The 18,100-nt window shown below is 40.7% G+C and overlaps 1 protein-coding gene across 3 annotated transcripts in view; it reads right to left on the reverse strand.

Moving 5' to 3' along the window:
- HMGCR (3-hydroxy-3-methylglutaryl-CoA reductase) overlaps positions 1–16,278 on the reverse strand; it is a 36,360-nt gene extending 20,082 nt beyond the window's left edge. Inside the window, exons 1-6 of one of the 3 annotated variants that reach the window (XM_038403608.2) lie at positions 16,024–16,278; positions 7,728–7,914; positions 7,139–7,250; positions 5,468–5,555; positions 5,117–5,201; positions 2,836–2,941 (exon numbers count right to left, since the gene is read on the reverse strand). In XM_038403608.2, coding sequence (XP_038259536.2) covers positions 2,836–2,941; positions 5,117–5,201; positions 5,468–5,555; positions 7,139–7,250; positions 7,728–7,914; positions 16,024–16,271 — 826 coding nt within the window. In that variant the 5' untranslated portion in view covers positions 16,272–16,278. Of the gene's footprint in view, positions 1–2,835; positions 2,942–5,116; positions 5,202–5,467; positions 5,556–7,138; positions 7,251–7,727; positions 7,915–15,852; positions 15,983–16,023 lie in introns of those variants that run through there. The other 2 variants (XM_043514447.1, XM_038403610.2) reach the window with 2 other exon arrangements.
- Positions 16,279–18,100: the final 1,822 nt, after the last annotated feature.

Here is an 18,100-nt window from a genome sequence, read left to right on the forward strand (position 1 = left end):
CTCAACCCTGTAAAGTGATCTGTGCAGGAGACCCTTGATCCGTGCAGCGTCGTACAAGAATTCAATGGAAATCTACATTTTCCTTTATGTCATCAGCACCTGCAATATTATTCACATCTGTTTTAAGATAACAAAAAGCAAGTACAGTGGAATCACATCATACATGCATTTAACTTATCCAAATTCAACTATCTGCGCTAGGCAAAAAAAAAGAAAAACAACAATTTAAATACTGTAGTGCTAGAGATTCCGCCCACCATTCCACTCAATGAGCGTATGCCCCAGAGTGAGCGTGAGATGTGATCTCACATCTCACAGATCTGTTGTTCCCTCAGTCGGTCTCAGTTCTCGCGTGCCTCTCATAGTGTGAGCATCTCGCTGCACTGAGTGTGATTCTAGTGTTTAAAGATACATACTGTATTTTTTGTACAACATGGCCCCTAAACACAAGCCAACTACTTTATCTGGTGCTCAACCAAAGAAACAGAGATCTGTTCCAATGCTGGAGGAAAAACTGGCTGTGTTGGACTTATTGAGAGACGGTATGTCAGTCTCCAATGTGGTGCGTAAATATGGCCGCAATGAATCTAGCATCCATGCCATCAAGATTTGAGAGAGAGAAACCGTCAAGCCATGGCATCAAGTGCTCCAATAACTGCTAAGGTGACGAGCCAGGTGTGTGATAGACTTTAGTGAAGACTGAAAAGGCATTAAACTTATGGCTGGAAGACATGAACCGTAAACATGTGCCTATCGTTGGCAACGCTTTCGAGAAAAGGTTCTTAGCCTCTAAGTACTGTTCAAACCTCCTGCCGAAGAGGGACGGCCTTCTGATGAGAAGGAATTCAAAGCCAACCAAAGTTGGCTTAGCAGTTTTAGAAACCGCTTCAACCTCAAAAACGTGCAGACTACTGGTGAAGCTGCATCTGCCAATGTACAGGCAGCAAAAGCCTACCCAGAACAATTAAAGAAAATCATAGAAGAAAAGAGTTATCTTCCAGAACAAGTTTTTAATGCTGACAAGACTGGGCTCTTCTGGAAAAAAAATGCCCAACCACACTTACACTTCGAAATCAGAAAGACAAGCCCCTGGCTTCAAAGCAGCTAAAGACTGTGTGACTGTGTTGCTTTGTGGCAATGCGGCTGGGCATTTAATAAAGCCCGGCTTGCTCTACAGGGCTGCAAATCCCTGTGCCCTAAAAGGCAAGAACAAAAATCTCCTGCCTGTGTTCTGGCAATCAAATAAAAAGGCTTGGGTGATGGCAGCATTATTTCTGGATTGGTTTCACAAGTGTTTCATTCCAGAGGTCAAGCGGTACCTTGAAGAGAAAGGACTTTACTTTAAAGTGTTGCTGATCGTAGACAATGCTCCTGGCCACCCTGAGGCACTCTGGTTTGTGCATAATAACGTTGAAGTCGTCTTTCTCCCCCCAATACCCCCTCCATCCTCCGACCTCTCGACCAAGGCACGATTCGCTGTTTCAACACCACATACACGAGGCTTATGTTCTAACGGATACGTAGCGCTATGGATGCTGATCCCAATCTTAATGTGATGGAGCGTTGGAAGTCCTTCAACATTGCCGATTGCATCACATACAGTCAATTGAAACAGTCAATGCATGTTGGCAAAACCTATGGAAAGAATGTGTGAATGATTTTAAGGGTTTCCCGACCATTGAGAAAGAAATGAAATGCATTGTTCAGGTGGCCAGGCAAGAAGGTGGTGATGGCTTTGTCAACATTCTTGAGGAAGAAATTGAAGAATTAATTGAGGGCCACAGAGAAACACTGACTAACAAAGAGTTAGAGGAACTGCTAAAATTGTCTACAGAAACTAAGATGATGATGACGAACAGGAAGAGCCAGCAAGTTGGAATCTTCAAAAATTTGCTGAAGTGTTCCAAGCAGCGAAACACCTGAATGATTTAAATTTCTGAATACAATCCCTCTACAGAACGAAGCCTCAAAATCACACGTAGTATTACGGATGATTTGAGACCGTATCAAGAAATGTTTGAGCAGCTCAAGAGACAACAGCGACAGTTGCCGATCACCATGTTTTTCAAGAAAAAACAACCAGCAGCAGATGAGCCTACGCAATCAACTTCTCGAGCTGAACCAGAGCCAACCACTTCACCATTATCATTGTCGTCGTAGACTAGCAAGAATATCCAGGATGAATGGTGAGTGGTTAGGTTTACTGTTTTCCTTTTTTATTCTTTCATTCTTCCGTCTCTCTCTTTCTCATGTACACTGGACCCTTGCTAGAACACTGGACCATGCGCAGTACCGCGTTATAGCAGTGGCCGCGTTACCCTGGATCCCAATTTAAATATTTAAATTTGGGATCCATTGCCACGACTGCGCTATATGCAAATCTGTGCTATAGCAATATGCACTCTAGTGAGGGTCCGCTATAATTAAAAATACTGTAAAATTATATTTTGCATATGTACTCTTTATTATATACTGTACATTACTGAATACATTATACATTTATACGTATTGCTGTACAGTGTTGTACAGTATACACAAAACCATGTACAGTATACTGTACTTTATGAGCAATTTAAGGGATTTTCAAGGTAATTTTGACTATATGCGATTTTTGCCTTACACGCTGACTTTAGAACCTAACCCCCACGTAAGATGCGACTCCACTGTAAATTCAAAATATAGGCAATGACTATAGCTCCCTAATTGTGCCAAGACACTGAAATACAACCAGTAAGAACATCTACTGTTTGAGGACCTGGAGATAACTGACAACTTACCTGTGAATTCTTTCTTTTTGTAGCTTGAGATAACTAGACTCTTGACTATATTACTCACCTGACATAGTACCAACACCAATCACAAGACACTCAACAAGGGCATCAAGTGTAAATGTAGGACCTAGAATTGCCATTCCCCGTGAAATATTTTCTCTTACTTCATCCTAAAAAACACAGGAATTTCCCTCAGTTAAAATAAAGGCAAAATGCAAACGGTGATGTGTTTGCAAAGTTATACCAATAGACAGCTCTCTGACAGAGAATGGGATGAATCACATCAACTTTTGATTCGTGTAGAAGAAGTAAACTGTAGACCATGGTGATCAAGCAAAAAAGTGGGATTCAGATAAAATGTGAAAAACGCAGGCACAACAGGTCAACCAGACTTGTTGTTCTTAACATTTCGCACCTAACCCCTCACAACACGATAAAAGAGCCAACAGGCCCAAGGTAGGTATATGAGCTCCCATCTTTTCTTAATAAAAGAAAGCTGCAATCATGATTAATAAAGTGAGGATTAAAAAGGTTTAACACCTTGATTATATCAATGCATACTGTATGTGAATCTATAGCTTAATACAGACATGTGGGTTCACTTCTCAAATTCTCCTAAGGCTCATTTTGTTCTTTACTTTAATCATTTAATTAATCCAAGATGTTAACCTTTGATAATAATTTGTATTGTTTCACCATTTACGTACTGACTGTACAGCTCTCCATCCTTAGCTGGCAGTTATTCTAAATTTCTTACATTAATTGAGATAGACCTTTAGTAATATTTTTTAAAGAGACTAGGACACAAAGTTTTGTTAAGATAAAAATCAGTGAACAATTAAAGTCTATGCATGAGTCTACTTGAGTTTTGATCCTTTTAAAGTAGTTCAGTAGTTTTTTAATAGTTTAATGGTTGTGCATTCTATACTAAAACCTAGAATATTTCAGATCAAAGGCTATGTCACTAACACGTCTTTCCTTTTTGTCTTATTACTTGTATAATCAACTTTTAAAAAAGCCACTCATGTCTTCAATAATAAAAAGACAATTCCACTGGGGTATGTTTGTATGCAGATGTATCCCCATTATGAAAAAATAATAATTCTTCCACTCAGGACATTTAAAAAAAATGAAACTATAGTATATCCTCACTATAATGCCCTACATAATAACAACCTTGGGCTATAGTGAACCCAGTCCCTGAATCCCACCTGGAGCTCCGTTGGCCCCACCCGGAGCTCACTGCCCCACCGTCACCCCGGGGGCCGGAGGAGCTGTCACCTCCCTACCCCCCCGGGGCCAAAGGAACTGTCAGCTCCCACTGCCAGGCTAGAGGTGTCAGCTGCCCCCTCCCCCCAGCAGGGCTCTTTCACTATAACGAACCCCGGGCTGTAATGAACAAATGGATCCCAGGGGTTCATTATAGTGAGCGTGTACTGTAGTTAGGGACAAATAGTATGAAAGTTTTACGAAACAGAGCAGAGAACTGGCAACTGAACATCACTAACATGCCTGAGAGAACTGACTAAGGATTTGCTAATTTTTTATTTTTTAAACGTGTAAACTGTTACACTAAAAACTCCAGAAACCTATTCTGCACTAATTTCATGTAGGACACTCCAAGTAGTGAGAAATCCTTGTGGAACTCAGGCCATCTACCGTACTCATAATTAGTATTATATCCTGTTTAGCTATTTATGGTGCTGAATGGCCATTCTTATGTTTTCATATTTTCGAAAAAAGCAAAGATTCTTGACACAGTTCAAATCCAGGAGATGGGAGAGGACACTGATTTGGACTTGCACAAATATTAGATATGGAGTCCACAACAGATGCCTCACAGTGCCTGGGTGCTAACAAAAATCCACTTCATGCTCGGCAATACCAATGAACGTTTTACACTTTATTTTGTTAAGTTTGTTCAGGATACTGTACTTGTGTACTTCCATTCTTTTTACTATTTTAATCTTACTTACAAATTTTCTGGATACTTTTTATTATATTCTTTAGACCACTACAACATTTTTCCTTTAGTTGGTGACAGTTTACAGTCTTAACTTAATTCTAATGATGTTTTTGCCTGGGAACTGTAGACTCGCTAAACAGCATTGCTAATATTGTTTCCACTACAGTCACAGGGCCTGATCCTGTAAGTATACTGATGCACATGAGCAACTTTACTCACCTGACTAATTCAATTGACTTCAATAAAATATTCACTTGAGTGTCTGTAGGATCATGTAGGAACACTTGACATAGCATTAGTATGTATGTATATATATCTTATGAGGCATTAATATTCAGATGTTAAATTCAATAGCTACATTATAAAAAGCAAGGCTGACCTGTGAGTTGGAACTGAGTGCAAATTTGGCTAATGCACTGGCTCTAGAAAGGTCAATCAGAAGCAGGAAAAACGGTAAAGCTTCACTGAAACAAGAGACATAGAGGAATACATTAATGATCCAATAACATTAGGTTTAAAAAAAACAAACTTGTGCATTATACAAAATGGAAAAATCAAACTTTTTTTGAAGCAGTAGCTAATCATGTTAATCTATCAATTATAAAGCTTTACATAATTTAGACCAGAATGAGTCATGCTTTATATTAGAATTAAAACATGATGTTTAACATAGGCACAAGGATTTCAAGCTATTTAAATTTTTAAAAACCTGAAAATATGCAATACTTACTTCAAACCTGTCAGTTCTTTATCTAGGAAATGAATCACCACTGTACTGAAAACAAAACTTGAGAAGATTGTGAAGAGGCCAGCAATACCTTAAAAAAATTGTAAGAGTTGCACTTTTAGATCATTCCAGACTAAAGTAAGAAGGCCCCTAAACCCAATCATTTTACAAACTAACTTTCTCCTTCTTCCAAAGGAACTTTTTCACATGATTTTACACTCCATTCTTCTCGTTTGCAGCAATAAACAATTATCTCCAACTCAAGTATTTAACTGCTACGCTAGCTGAGAGGGACTTTTCAATATTGTGCTCCAATTTAATCTCAGTTTGGGAGGGATGGGTTTAGTTCAGATTATATATTTTATTTTATATTTATTTTATTCCAGAAATCCTGCTTAAAACCAATGGCTGAATATGATGAAGGGAGAGGACATTTCCAACCCTATCATTTATGAATGACCATGGTAAAATATCTATTTTTCTGTTATTAGAGAGCAAGCCCCAGGCAACATGACAAATGCATGTTTATTGTGCATATGTAAAATACAGAATTAAAATGGTTAATGAAGATGTTTAGCTTTGCTTCAGCTTTTCAGATTGTATTTTCTTAGAATAAGTTTTCACTGTTAATACAATGGGTTTGTCTTTTCTAAAAGATGTTTCAAGTTCTAGGATTTAGCCCTGGACCACATTTTAATCTAATTTCTGATTTCCACTATTCCTCAATCACTGAAATAATATTTGAAGATAATTGTGAAATTTCAAGTTTAAATTCCTTCTGAATTAACACATAAGCCAAAAGAGCTTTAAAATACAGATTTAAATTGTTAACCATCATTTCCGGATTGAATTAAATATAGCTTGTTTTTAACTAACTAATTATAGAGTTAAGAAATTACCAAGGAGATAAACATATAAACAAAATCCAGTTTTAAAACTCTTATGGTTGTATGACGAGGGGAGAAAAGACAATGGATGGGGGCGGGAGTTCAGTCTAAGGGAAATGTATTTGACTTTGGTTAGCTTTGGTACACACTAGTCTTTTTGGCCCTTTAGTAAGAACATTTGAAAGAACATGCTCTTTGGAAAAGTTCCTCCTGTTTTCTTTGCAAATTTCAATTCTTTTTTGTCAATCTATGTGAAAATCACAAGCACATGCAAAGTTCTGATGAACTGGGATTTAAATGTGAATACTCTTTTTTTTTTTAAAAAAAATTGTAAGATTCCCCAAAGAGAATCACAGTTTATGGCGATTCAAAAGCATGATTAGTGCTGCATTTTAACAAAATTAACCAGGAGATTTGTGGCTTGGATTCCTCAGGATCTTTACTCACTGGAAAAAGGCACTTCATGAGAAATCTGAAAGGATGATCTCACAGAAGTGGTAATTATTTCAAGTTTTGTTAATACACACTTCAATAATTACATTTTTTTAAAACAACAGTTATATACTCGTACCTCACTTCTGTTTTTCCAAACCTGAGAGATAGTCAAAATTTTAATAAAGAATCATTTCACTTTTAAGCAATACTGAAATGTTCATCTTGCTACTTGTTAGAGGGGCAGATTGAGTCCATTATATACGTGACCATTTATATTCTAACATTCACTAACACTTTTCTACAACTAAGAAACTAAGGTAACAAATAATAAATACAAAATAAGATACTCTACCCAAAATATATTTTGATCCAAGCTGCCTTAGATTCTGAAACTGGAAGTATATATAAAGGATTGCTATACAGCGTGTGATTGTCAGGATTATGATGTCGCTGCTCAGAACATCCTGTTTGAAATAAAGATGGCTTTAGTTGGCTCTTATATTAAAAACCAATGAAATTTTAACAATTAAAAGTACCATACATTTAAATTATTGAAGCTGTAAAATAAAAATGTGTAATTATTTTCTTATAAATAAGTGACTCTACTATATCACATTTTAAAATCTTTAAATATTGCAAAAAACGTGTTAATGCCAAATATTTCTAGTCCACCAAGTGTCTTATGATTAAGAGATCAATTTAATGAAGACCTACTGTGTCACACTATCTACTAACTGCTTATAGCTATATACATCCAAAATGGGGAAATTATGCAGACATTCCTTTCCATGGTGGCTAGCATGAGGAGAATTACTTCATTTCTAAAATATTAGGCCATTTCCCTCCCTCTGCCCTTATTCTATGAGAAAAATCTGCATTTTAGGAGTAGTTTCAGGGTTATGTAGTAGATTAACTATTTCAAAATAAATTTAACTTCTTACTTCTTCAAGTTTTGGGCATTCATAATTCCAGCCACAGATCTTATCATTGCCAGTGAACATCTTCATGGACATCATACAGATGGTGAGAGTCACAGTCCCAACAATGACTTCCCATGGATGAGAGGCTACAAAAAGGCCATGCATTCGAAAGAGTCTAGACAGCATTTTCAAGTTTGTTTTTCTACACCTAGAACATGCAACAAAAGAAAATTTAGTGTAATTAAGTGAAACATTTCAAAAAGTGGAAAAAGAATGAGCATTGTATAATTTCCTCCAAGCTACTACTTCTCATCAAGTCTATATGTTTTAAGACATTACGGAATCCATCTCCAAATATGTATTTGCCTCTCCTGTTCTGAAAACATCTTCTCATCTATCTGCTTCTCCAGATTCCCCAAAATCTGAAAAAAGTCAGCTTCCAACCTCGCCAGCAAGCACTCCATTGCTTTTTTTTCCCTCAGAGATCTACTCAAAGCCCCCAGATTTCTTCTTTTCCAATCTCACTTTTGTACTCTTCCATCCACTGAAACCCATTTACAAATTTTACCAACCTCTTACCTCTGACCAGTTCTACTCTTGACCTGACCTCTGACCTTGTCAACTGCTTCATCCTCCACATACTCTCCTCAATGGTCTTCAGTGACTTTAAACTCTCCAGACAGTGCCTATATTTTAGGTTTTTTGCTAGTAATGGTTGGAGTTGGTGTTAAAAACACTGGTGTTTGAGCTACACAACATTATCTAACCCTGTGTAATAAATGCTACTGTGATCAAAATGCAACCTGCCATTCCATGTTAGCACTGCCACTAGTGGTACTGTAGCAGTGGGAGATTTTCACAAAAACCTCAGTGTAGATGAGGCCTCAAGTTCTTATCTCAATAACCTCTTTTTCAATATTTCTTGGGGGGAATTGCATCTTCTCTTAAAATCTCAACAAGCATATTTGACTACTCTTCTACACTCTCCATTTGTTTCAGAGTAGCAGCCGTGTTAGTCTGTATTCGCAAAAAGAAAAGGAGTACCCGTGGCACCTTAGAGACTAACAAATTTATTAGAGCATAAGCTTTCGTGAGCTACAGCTCACTTCATCGGATGCATCCGATGAAGTGAGCTGTAGCTCACGAAAGCTTATGCTCTAATAAATTTGTTAGTCTCTAAGGTGCCACGGGTACTCCTTTTCTTTACTCTCCATTTGGTTGCCCTCATTCACTCCAAATAATTTCAACTATTATCTTTATACTCATCACTACTAAATCTACCTCTCTATCCTGATTTTTCACCCTCTCTCCATTTCTGCATCTCCATCAGTAGCATAAACATCCCCTGGGCACCTTATAGACACCTCAAGTTTGAGGGTAACCTTCCTCTTCATCCTCCTCTTCTAGCTCAATTCTCTACCAATGTTGACAACTCGCACCATCGTCCACAGGACACAATTGAAGCCATTTTGACTTTTCTTTCTTTCTTTCTTTCTTTCTTTCTTTCTTTCTTTCTTTCTTTCTTTCTTTCTTTCTTTCTTCCTTCCTCTGTATTCAGGCCCTTACCAAATAGTGCACCTTCCTTCTCTATAAATCCCACTAAAAATTGATCCTTTTCTTTTAATTCCTCCTGTTAAAACCTTAATTGTCTTCAACTCAACTACACTAATTCCTCCTCTAGCCTACCTGCCTCTCACCATGCCTACCACTTCAAACCATCCAAATTGCTGCTGTGAAGGTTATTTTCCTCTCATACTACTCTGACTCTTGTTTTCTCCACATCTCTCAATATCCATTACTAGCTTCCAAACCAAATTCAAGGCACTATTTCTTCCTTCATCTAAAAATATTAATCCCCTTTCACAACCAATGTTCTGTCCAAGCTTTTCCGGTATCCTTTACCTCTTTCACAAACTTCTTTTTCAGTGCTGCCTTTCATCATCCCATTATTCTTTTAACGCTCCTAGTTAACATTCACCAAGTGACCCACCTATTCTGTAAATCCTTCCACTATAAAAACCACACCCCACCTTCTTTGCTGTTTCTTGTACTTTTGGATTCTATGCTCTTCTTATCCCCGTTTAAGGTTATGTAGTTAGGACTAGAATTTCATTGCACCTTAGGGCTGTTACTGTGACAAGTATTACTGGACTCTGTGGCTTATTTTTTCATGACATGAAATCAATTAATTTTAAATATCTAAGATGAATTTTTTTAAAATACTTGAAACCTTAACATTAATCAGTACTTAGATTCTAAGATCACTAGGCCAGGGGACATCTTTTCATTATGTGACTCTGGGAACTCAATTGTGGATAGGGGCCTCTAAGCATTTCCATAACACAAATGATTTAAAAAAACCCACGTTAACAGAAATTAGAAGTAGCAACTGTCCCCCTTCAGGGAAGTGATATGCCTTCTTCTCAAAACACATCTTCTCAGACATCAAAAATGCTAAAGTCACTCAACAGGGAGGCATAAACCAGCCTGCAAAAATGCTTATCTACAGGATGAAGAGGCGAGGGCCTCAGCAGCTGGCAGTCTTTTCTGTCCAAGTGCACCACCTTAATCACAGTGGTGGGTTCTAGCACCAAACAATTTTTCTTCATCCTCCTGCAGAGACAAAGGACTTTGCAGCATTTTCTGTGAGTTAAGAATTGTTAATTATGCATGAGCTCTGCCCGTATTTATATATCTACATTTATATATCCAATAATTCTTGGGGCAGGGGGAAGCAAACGTGGACAAGGAGCCTGTCCCTTCCTGTTGCTTCTCTCTTCCATTTCCCTTCAACTGAACACTTGCTGGCCTTTATAATCATTTAGGGTGTGATCCACAAAGGAATATAGGCATTCCAATGCTGAGAATCATAGCACTTAATATTTAGGTGCCTAGAAAATCACAGGAACAACATTGAGATCCAAAAAGCCACTTTAGGCACATAGGCTCCCTATACAATGAAAGGGGAGAGAGAGATGTTTTAAATACAATCCAAAAAAGTCCCAGGCAAGGCAAAGAGCCGCCTAAGCTAGCCAAAAGCAAGAGGGGTGCTAAGCCTCGGTCCTCTCTCACAGATTGGTGTCTAAGTCTGGGCTGTACAGAGAAGCCTATCTCTGCTTAGCAATTCACCCACAGGCACATCTTTACTGGAGTCAGGTGCCTAAGGCATTTCTTGCAGGAATGAGTTAGATGCCTGACTCACATCATGCAAAACAGCCAGAGGAGGTAGTCGTGCCTCTCCTCACCCCCGACCTTCAGCATGTAGCATTTAGGCTCGTGGTTAAAGCATTTGCCTGAGACGTGGGTGACCCAGATTCAATTCTCCCTCTCTACTAATGAGGGAGAAATAATTTGAACAGATGTCTTCCCACCTCTCAAGAGAATACTCTAACCACTGAGCTGTGAGCTTTCCAATGTGGCGCTCCTTCAGTGCCTTCTGTTGAAGTTGTTCCACTATGCCTAAATAACGAAAGAGTGCTTGGAGCAGGAGGACTGGAGAAGGGTCTTCCATCTCTAAGGAGGGTGCCCTAACCACCAGACTAGAGTCATTCTCTCTCTCTGGTGCAATTGTTTATATATTTATCCAAATGGAACAGCTTTTTCAACAGGAATGAGGGAACCTACTGGACTGGGTACCCATCATTTGATCTTTGCAATTTGGCTATGTTTCAGATTGCATTTTCTGGTTAAGAATACTTCTTCCCAACCCCCAATTACCTTCTAGGTTTTGGGGAGGCTACCATAGGATTTTTTTTGTTTGTATTAGTTGGATTGTATTTTTAATATACGGCAGAGGCACCTAGAATCTCTTTTGTATTTTGCACAGACACTCTTTAATGTCTTGTATAAATTTAAATAATAACTGATACTTTATTGTTTGTAGAGTATTGCATTTGGTCACTACTTCAAAGACTGATGAGTAGCAGACTGTTTCCCATCATTTCAAGAAAATCAAGCTTCTACAATAATCCAATAAATAATTTTCTAATTCTGGAAAACTATAGGTCTGAAGCTGGTTTAAATCAAATAAATTTAATGTTTCTGTAGAGACTATTGATGAGATTTGAAATATTTGTAGAGATGTTTTTGCAATTTTAGTTTTCAGAAGGTGGGATTCAAAACCATGTATTTGTTGGCTTAATTGTGTCAGGAAGCCTTGATTGTGTTGAAAATAATAAAGTTGGCTATGGGTGAATAGGGCAGGCAAGAAGGTGATAGATTTCTAAGGTTTCTAGTTTTCAACACCATCTAAAAATGTAGTAGAAACCAAGAAAACTCAAATTGAAATTTATAGTAAACATTAGTGTATCTTCTTATTTTTAAAATCATGTCTTGCTAATTTCAAGCCACAAATCAGTGTAACTATGAAAATTTCTTAAAGCAAATTAATAATGTAATTCAATATCTTGACACCATCTAAAATCTAAAATGTCAATATCTTGACACCATCTAAAATGTCAATTATTTTAAATAAAGATAAAACAAGTAGCATATTTTTATGAATGCTGCTGCATTCAGCCATGTTAGAGCTCCGTTAGCTAACAATGCTATGACAAGATGTCTTTAGGTTAGGAACAGGAGCCCATCACTGGCTGATGCAATCATTTGTATGCAGGATTGGCAATGAGGCACCTTGTGTTTCTTATCAATAATTAATTGTACAACAGTAACAAATATTAGATATTTTGCATGATTTATTTTCCCAGTCAAATAAATCATTTCATTTTTTTTCTTAATAAATTTTAGTGAGATCACTTACATTTGATAATACAAACATCTGTTTAGGCTTTGCTCTTAAGTGTCTGAAATAGCATCTGAAGTGAAATTTGCTTTGGAAAACCTTACATTAATGTCACTTTATTTGCTCAGAACAGTAGAAGTGCTTTAAAGTGTTGATGGGAATGAGTTTCAGGAATGTTGCTAGCCTTGATTACTTTGGAGAACAGAGGTGAAATCTTGACTGGTAAAGTAACTAAGAATTTTGCCATTTATTTCAGTGGTGCAAGGATTCCACCGCAGCAGCGTGGAGATCACAACATTTTGCAACATTTTTACTATTTAATAGAAAAATTATAATAGCATTAAATTATTCTGGCCATTTCAAACTCATTATTTGTTACCATTCAGATGTTCCTATATTTATTTTGAATTTTTAATTACAAATACATCTTGCTTGTTATAAGGGAAGCTATTCAACTATTACAAACACTTTATAGAATTGCATAATAAGAATATTGCTTTACAATGTAGTATAGACACTCATATGAACAGAAAGGTGGAAACTATGAGAAGATAAAGTAGAACAAAATAAAAAATAGCAGTAAAAATGTAAGGAAATGTTCTGGTAGCAAACAGAATGATGCATTAATGGTCAGGCATGTTTTCCTTTTACAAAAGCCTTGTTGACTCTTCCCCAGCAAAATTTTACTGTAGTTTCAACCAATTTGCCTGGTACTAAAGTTAACCTTACCAGCTTGTAATTGCCAGGATTGCCTCTGGAACCTTTTTTAAAAATCGGAGTTACATTAGCTATCCTCCTCCAGTCATTCGGTACAGAGGCCAATTCAAGTGATAGGTTTCATACCACACTTAGTATTTCTGCAATTTCATATTTGAATTCCTTCAGTACTCTTGGGTGAATACCATCTGATTCTGGTGACTTATTACTATTTATCAATTTGTTCCAAAACCTCCTCTATTGAGACGCTTCAATCTGGAACAGTTCTTCAGATTTGACATTTAAAAAGAATAGCTCATGAGGTGGGAATCTCCCACACATCCTCTGAAGTAAAGACCAATGCAAAGAATTCATTTTGCTTCTCTGCAACAGCCTTTTCTTCCTTGAGTGCTCCTTTAGCACCTCAGTCAAGTCGTCCCTGCCTGTTTGGCAGGCTTCCTGCTTCTGAAGTACTTAAATTTGTTGCTGTTAGTTTTTGTGTCTCATGACAGTTGCTCTTCAAATTTTTTTTGGTTTGTTTAACTATACTTTTTTACTTGGCTTGCCAAGAGTTCATGTTCCTTTCTATTTTTCTCAGTAGGATTTGACTTCCAATTTTTATAGGTTATCTTTTTGCCTCTAACCGCCTCTTTTACTTATTTACCCATGGTGGCATTTTTTGGCCCTCTATTTTTTTTTCTTTTTTCTTTCTGGGGTATAACATTTAATTTGAGCTTCTATTATGGTGTTTTCAAAAAGTTTCCCAACAGCTTGCAGGCATTTTACTCTTGTGACTTTTCCTTTTATTTTCCATTTAATTAGCCTTCTCATTTCTGTGTAGCTCCTCTTTTGAAAGGTAAGCGCTACTGTAGTGGGCTTCTTTGGTATCTCCTCTCCCTGAGTAATGTTAAATTTAATTACATTTTGGTCACTATTACCAACTGGTTTAGCCACATTCACCTCCTTTTTTAAGCGCCATCCTGGGGCCTGCATATAAGATGAACACACTGTGTATAATACAGGTTTCAGAGTAGCAGCCGTGTTAGTCTGTATTCGCAAAAAGAAAAGGAGTACTTGTGGCACCTTAGAGACTAACAAATTTATTAGAGCATAAGCTTTCGTGAGCTACAGCTCACTTCATCGGATGCATTTCCGATGAAGTGAGCTGTAGCTCACGAAAGCTTATGCTCTAATAAATTTGTTAGTCTCTAAGGTGCCACAAGTACTCCTTTTCTTTTTGTGTATAATACAGTTTCTGAGTGGAAGGCCTCCTACCTTTCAGGAATGACGTAAACAGTATAGTTGCAACACCAACTAATTCAGCTTTTCCAAAAATGCAACTGGAGCCAACTGTCCCAAAGCACAAAAAGTGCTAGGCATTTGTTGTGGCATTCCAAGGATACAATTTTCTATTAATCCCACTGTTCTGACATTCAGCAATATGATCCGGTTAGCTTAAAAACTGTCATACTCTGAGTTATCTCACAAGCATCAGGGCAACTCTCTGCAGTGCTCTGTCTCTTGCTATTTGACTTGGGAGGAACTTGTTTTATTATGAGAAAGCCTGTGGTACAACTAGGGTGACCAGATAGAAAGTGTAAAAAATCAGGACGGGGGTAGGGGATAATAGGTGCCTATATAAGAAAAAAAACCCCAAATCAGGACTGTCCCTATAAAATCAGGACATCTGGTCACCCGAGGTACAACTCATTGAGTTACAGAGGCAAGTTCCCAAGGAAATCCTGTCCAGTCCTTCTTAGTTAAAAAGATGGTTGACTCAGTATGGATGTGTTCAGCGTAGGTCCTGCGCCACCAGTAAAAAATATATCACCGAGTTTCAGGAGCAGCCCATCAATTTTAAAAAATGAGGAGTACTTGTGGCACCTTAGAGACTAACAAATTTATTTGGGCATAAGCTTTCGTGAGCTACAGCTCACTTCATCTGATGCCACAGTACTCCTTCTCTTTTTTCATCAATTTTAAGTATGCAAAAATTCCTTGTAGCCAGCAATACCCACTAACCGGGCACAATGCAGAGAAACATTATTTGATGTGTTGGAAATTAATACAGATGCGGGGGGGAGGTTCTTCACAGTGCCACCACCTCAGTGTACAAAGGTGTTATTTATCTTACTGCAGAAACCTACAGCCGAGAAAGCAGGTGCCGCCCAGTAGCTCCCTGCGCTGCATTTCTGGATCACCTGATGCGCTCCCGGGAGAGGGTCCCCCGGGGTAAGCAGTGGGAAACCGGGCTGGGGCTGAGTCACACAGGGGCTCGCTGTACAGACAGCGGGGGTGATGCCTCAATTCCCCGGGGCACGCGCGTGTCAGCGATGCGATTTCCCCATTTCTGCACCCCCCTCCCCCGCAATAAACACAACAAGCGACGTGACTGCTCCGGGTCTGGGAGCTGGCCCGAGCCCCCGCCGCGCAGGCAGGGGCCGGTGTGTCAGCGGCACGTTATGGCCTCTCTCCCCCTGCCCCACAGCCCGGGGACACCCCTCTCCGCCCGGCTACTTAGAACGATCGCGCCTCAGAGGCTCCGGGGTGACCATCCCTGCGGCGCTGCCCAGGGCACGGCAGCGCGCCGGAGGGCGGAGCGGGCATGTCGGAGGAGCGAGCAGCTGCAACCCAGGGGTGCTTTCCTCATTATCCAGCCGCCCCAGACTCCGGGGGGACCAAACACTAGCGGGGTCAGGACCCACTCACCGCAGCTGGCCTTTCAGGACATTTAAGTCAAGCCTAGACGGCCCCTGTCCCCCGGCGCGGAAGGACCAGCGTCGTAAAAAGGCCAGTCCTCACCCCGCCTGATGGAAATTCTGACCCGTCTCCCCGGTCGCCGCTCACCGCCCCGCAAGCCCCCGCGATCGCTGGACGTGCCTGATGGGGCTCGCACTTGCAGCTGCTGCCCTCCTCTTTCGTCCCGCGCGGCGCGCCGCAGCAGACTGAGAGAGCCGCGCGCGCAGCGACAAGGACAACCCCAGCGCGCGACACCCTGTCCGCCGCCATCGCCCGATCGCACAACCAATGGCGGGCGCCCGACACGACGCGTCACTCACCCGTTGCCTTAGCAACCGGCCAGCGAAGCGACACAGCGCGAGACGGATCAGGAGGGGAGAACGCGCCATCTCGCCACGGGCCGACGGCCAATGGGCCGTTGCGCTGCCCCTGAAGTACTTTCTCATTGGTCGCCAGACTGGGTTTATTTGCATATGGCCATCTAGAGCGCCACCGCGACAGGCTGTCCAGTCCGGTAGAGCTCTCACCGTGGCGAAGGGGGGCGGGGCTATCTCCCTCCTGCGGTGCGGAGGGCGGGGCCCGACTCCGATTTCTTCCCCACCTGGCTCCTGCTCTCCCCGGCCTGAATAACGGCCCCTCGGCGCGCACCTGCCCGGGCACCGCTGCCCCGTGCCAGGCTGAGCAGCTCCTGCCAGCGCCGTCGTGCTGGGAGCGTGGTGCCGCCCCGAGCCGGGCTTGGGCCCCGCCCGCCCACGCGCGGCCGTGCCGGAGCGGTCTGGCCGGCCTCCTCCCGGCGTGTACCAGCGGCTGTCGGGGCAAACTCCCGCAGGGCCACGCGGCCCCGGGTCCGCACCCACGTTGCATCAGCCCCTCAGGCCGCCGGTCCCGGGGTGACCCGGCCTGGGGGTTCTGCTTCGCGGGCTCCTGCCAGTCGCCTCGCGGTCCCAGATCGCTGTGCCGCCCCTCGAGCACCAGGCTTGGGCTGGCATCCCGGGCGCCCGCCGCACGAGCTAATGCCCGCTTCCTCCACTGAGCTGTGCGCTCTCCGCTCCGCTCTGCCCCAGGGGAGCCAGTGCGGGCTGCGAGGGTGCTCCCTTTTGTCAGTTACAACATGCTGGTCTATAACTTCTGCTGCCTCTGACTTGTTCCAACTTTGCATATCCCCTTTGAGGCAGGAGCTAAAGTGGTGCCATCTGGTTACCCCAGTGGTCCGTCCAGTACAGTGTGCTGCTCCTGATAGCATCCGCTGCCAGATGATTTAAGGGCAAGATGCAAGAAACCCCATAATGCACAATTATGGAATAGGTTTCAGAGTAGCAGCCGTGTTAGCCTGTATTCGCAAAAAGAAAAGGAGGACTTGTGGCACCTTAGAGATTAACAAATTTATTTGAGCATAAGCTTTCGTGAGCTACAGCTCACTTCCTCGAATGCATCCAATGAAGTGAGCTGTAGCTCACGAAAGCTTATGCTCTAATAAATTTGTTAGTCTTTAAGGTGCCACTAATACTCCTTTTCTAATTATGGAATAATCTCCCTGAAGAAAAGGTTTTGTCTGGCCCTAATGATGTTTGGTCTGTGCCTTGAAGTATGCAATAAATGTTTTTTGAAAATCATATATGATGTAACTGTGGATGTTCCCAAAACCCATATAACTGTCTTATCCCTTTTAGAATCATACTAAATTCTTGCCCTCTCCGATATCTTGTGGCAATCAATTGAACAGGTTAACTATGTGATTGTATAAAAAGTATTTTATCAGTTTTAAATTTGTTGCCTTTCATGTTCTTGCACTAAAAGGGCAAACGGGTGCCAGATAAACTTGGTCTTTCCCATTCTTTTTGTTGTATACTTCTGTCCTGTCTTTTTGGAATTGTTTAGTTCATGGAGGAGACAATCTTATTGTTTTCAAAAAGAAAAGGAGTACTTGTGGCACCTTAGAGACTAACAAATTTATTAGAGCATAAGCTTTTGTGAGCTACAGCTCACTTCATCGGATGCATGCATAGCTCACAAAAGCTCATGCTCTAATAAATTTGTTAGTCTCTAAGATGCCACAAGTACTCCTTTTCTTTTTGTGAATACAGACTAACACGGCTGCTACTCTGAAACCTGTCATTATTGTTTTCAGTCTCTTCTCAGACAGAAATCATCCATCTCTGAACCCCTTCTGTTTTTGTTACATGTGATTTGAGATATGTTGTTTCCCAAGGATGTCCAT

Source organism: Dermochelys coriacea, chromosome 5, assembly GCF_009764565.3.
Source record: "Dermochelys coriacea isolate rDerCor1 chromosome 5, rDerCor1.pri.v4, whole genome shotgun sequence".
NCBI classification, from domain to species: domain Eukaryota; kingdom Metazoa; phylum Chordata; order Testudines; family Dermochelyidae; genus Dermochelys; species Dermochelys coriacea.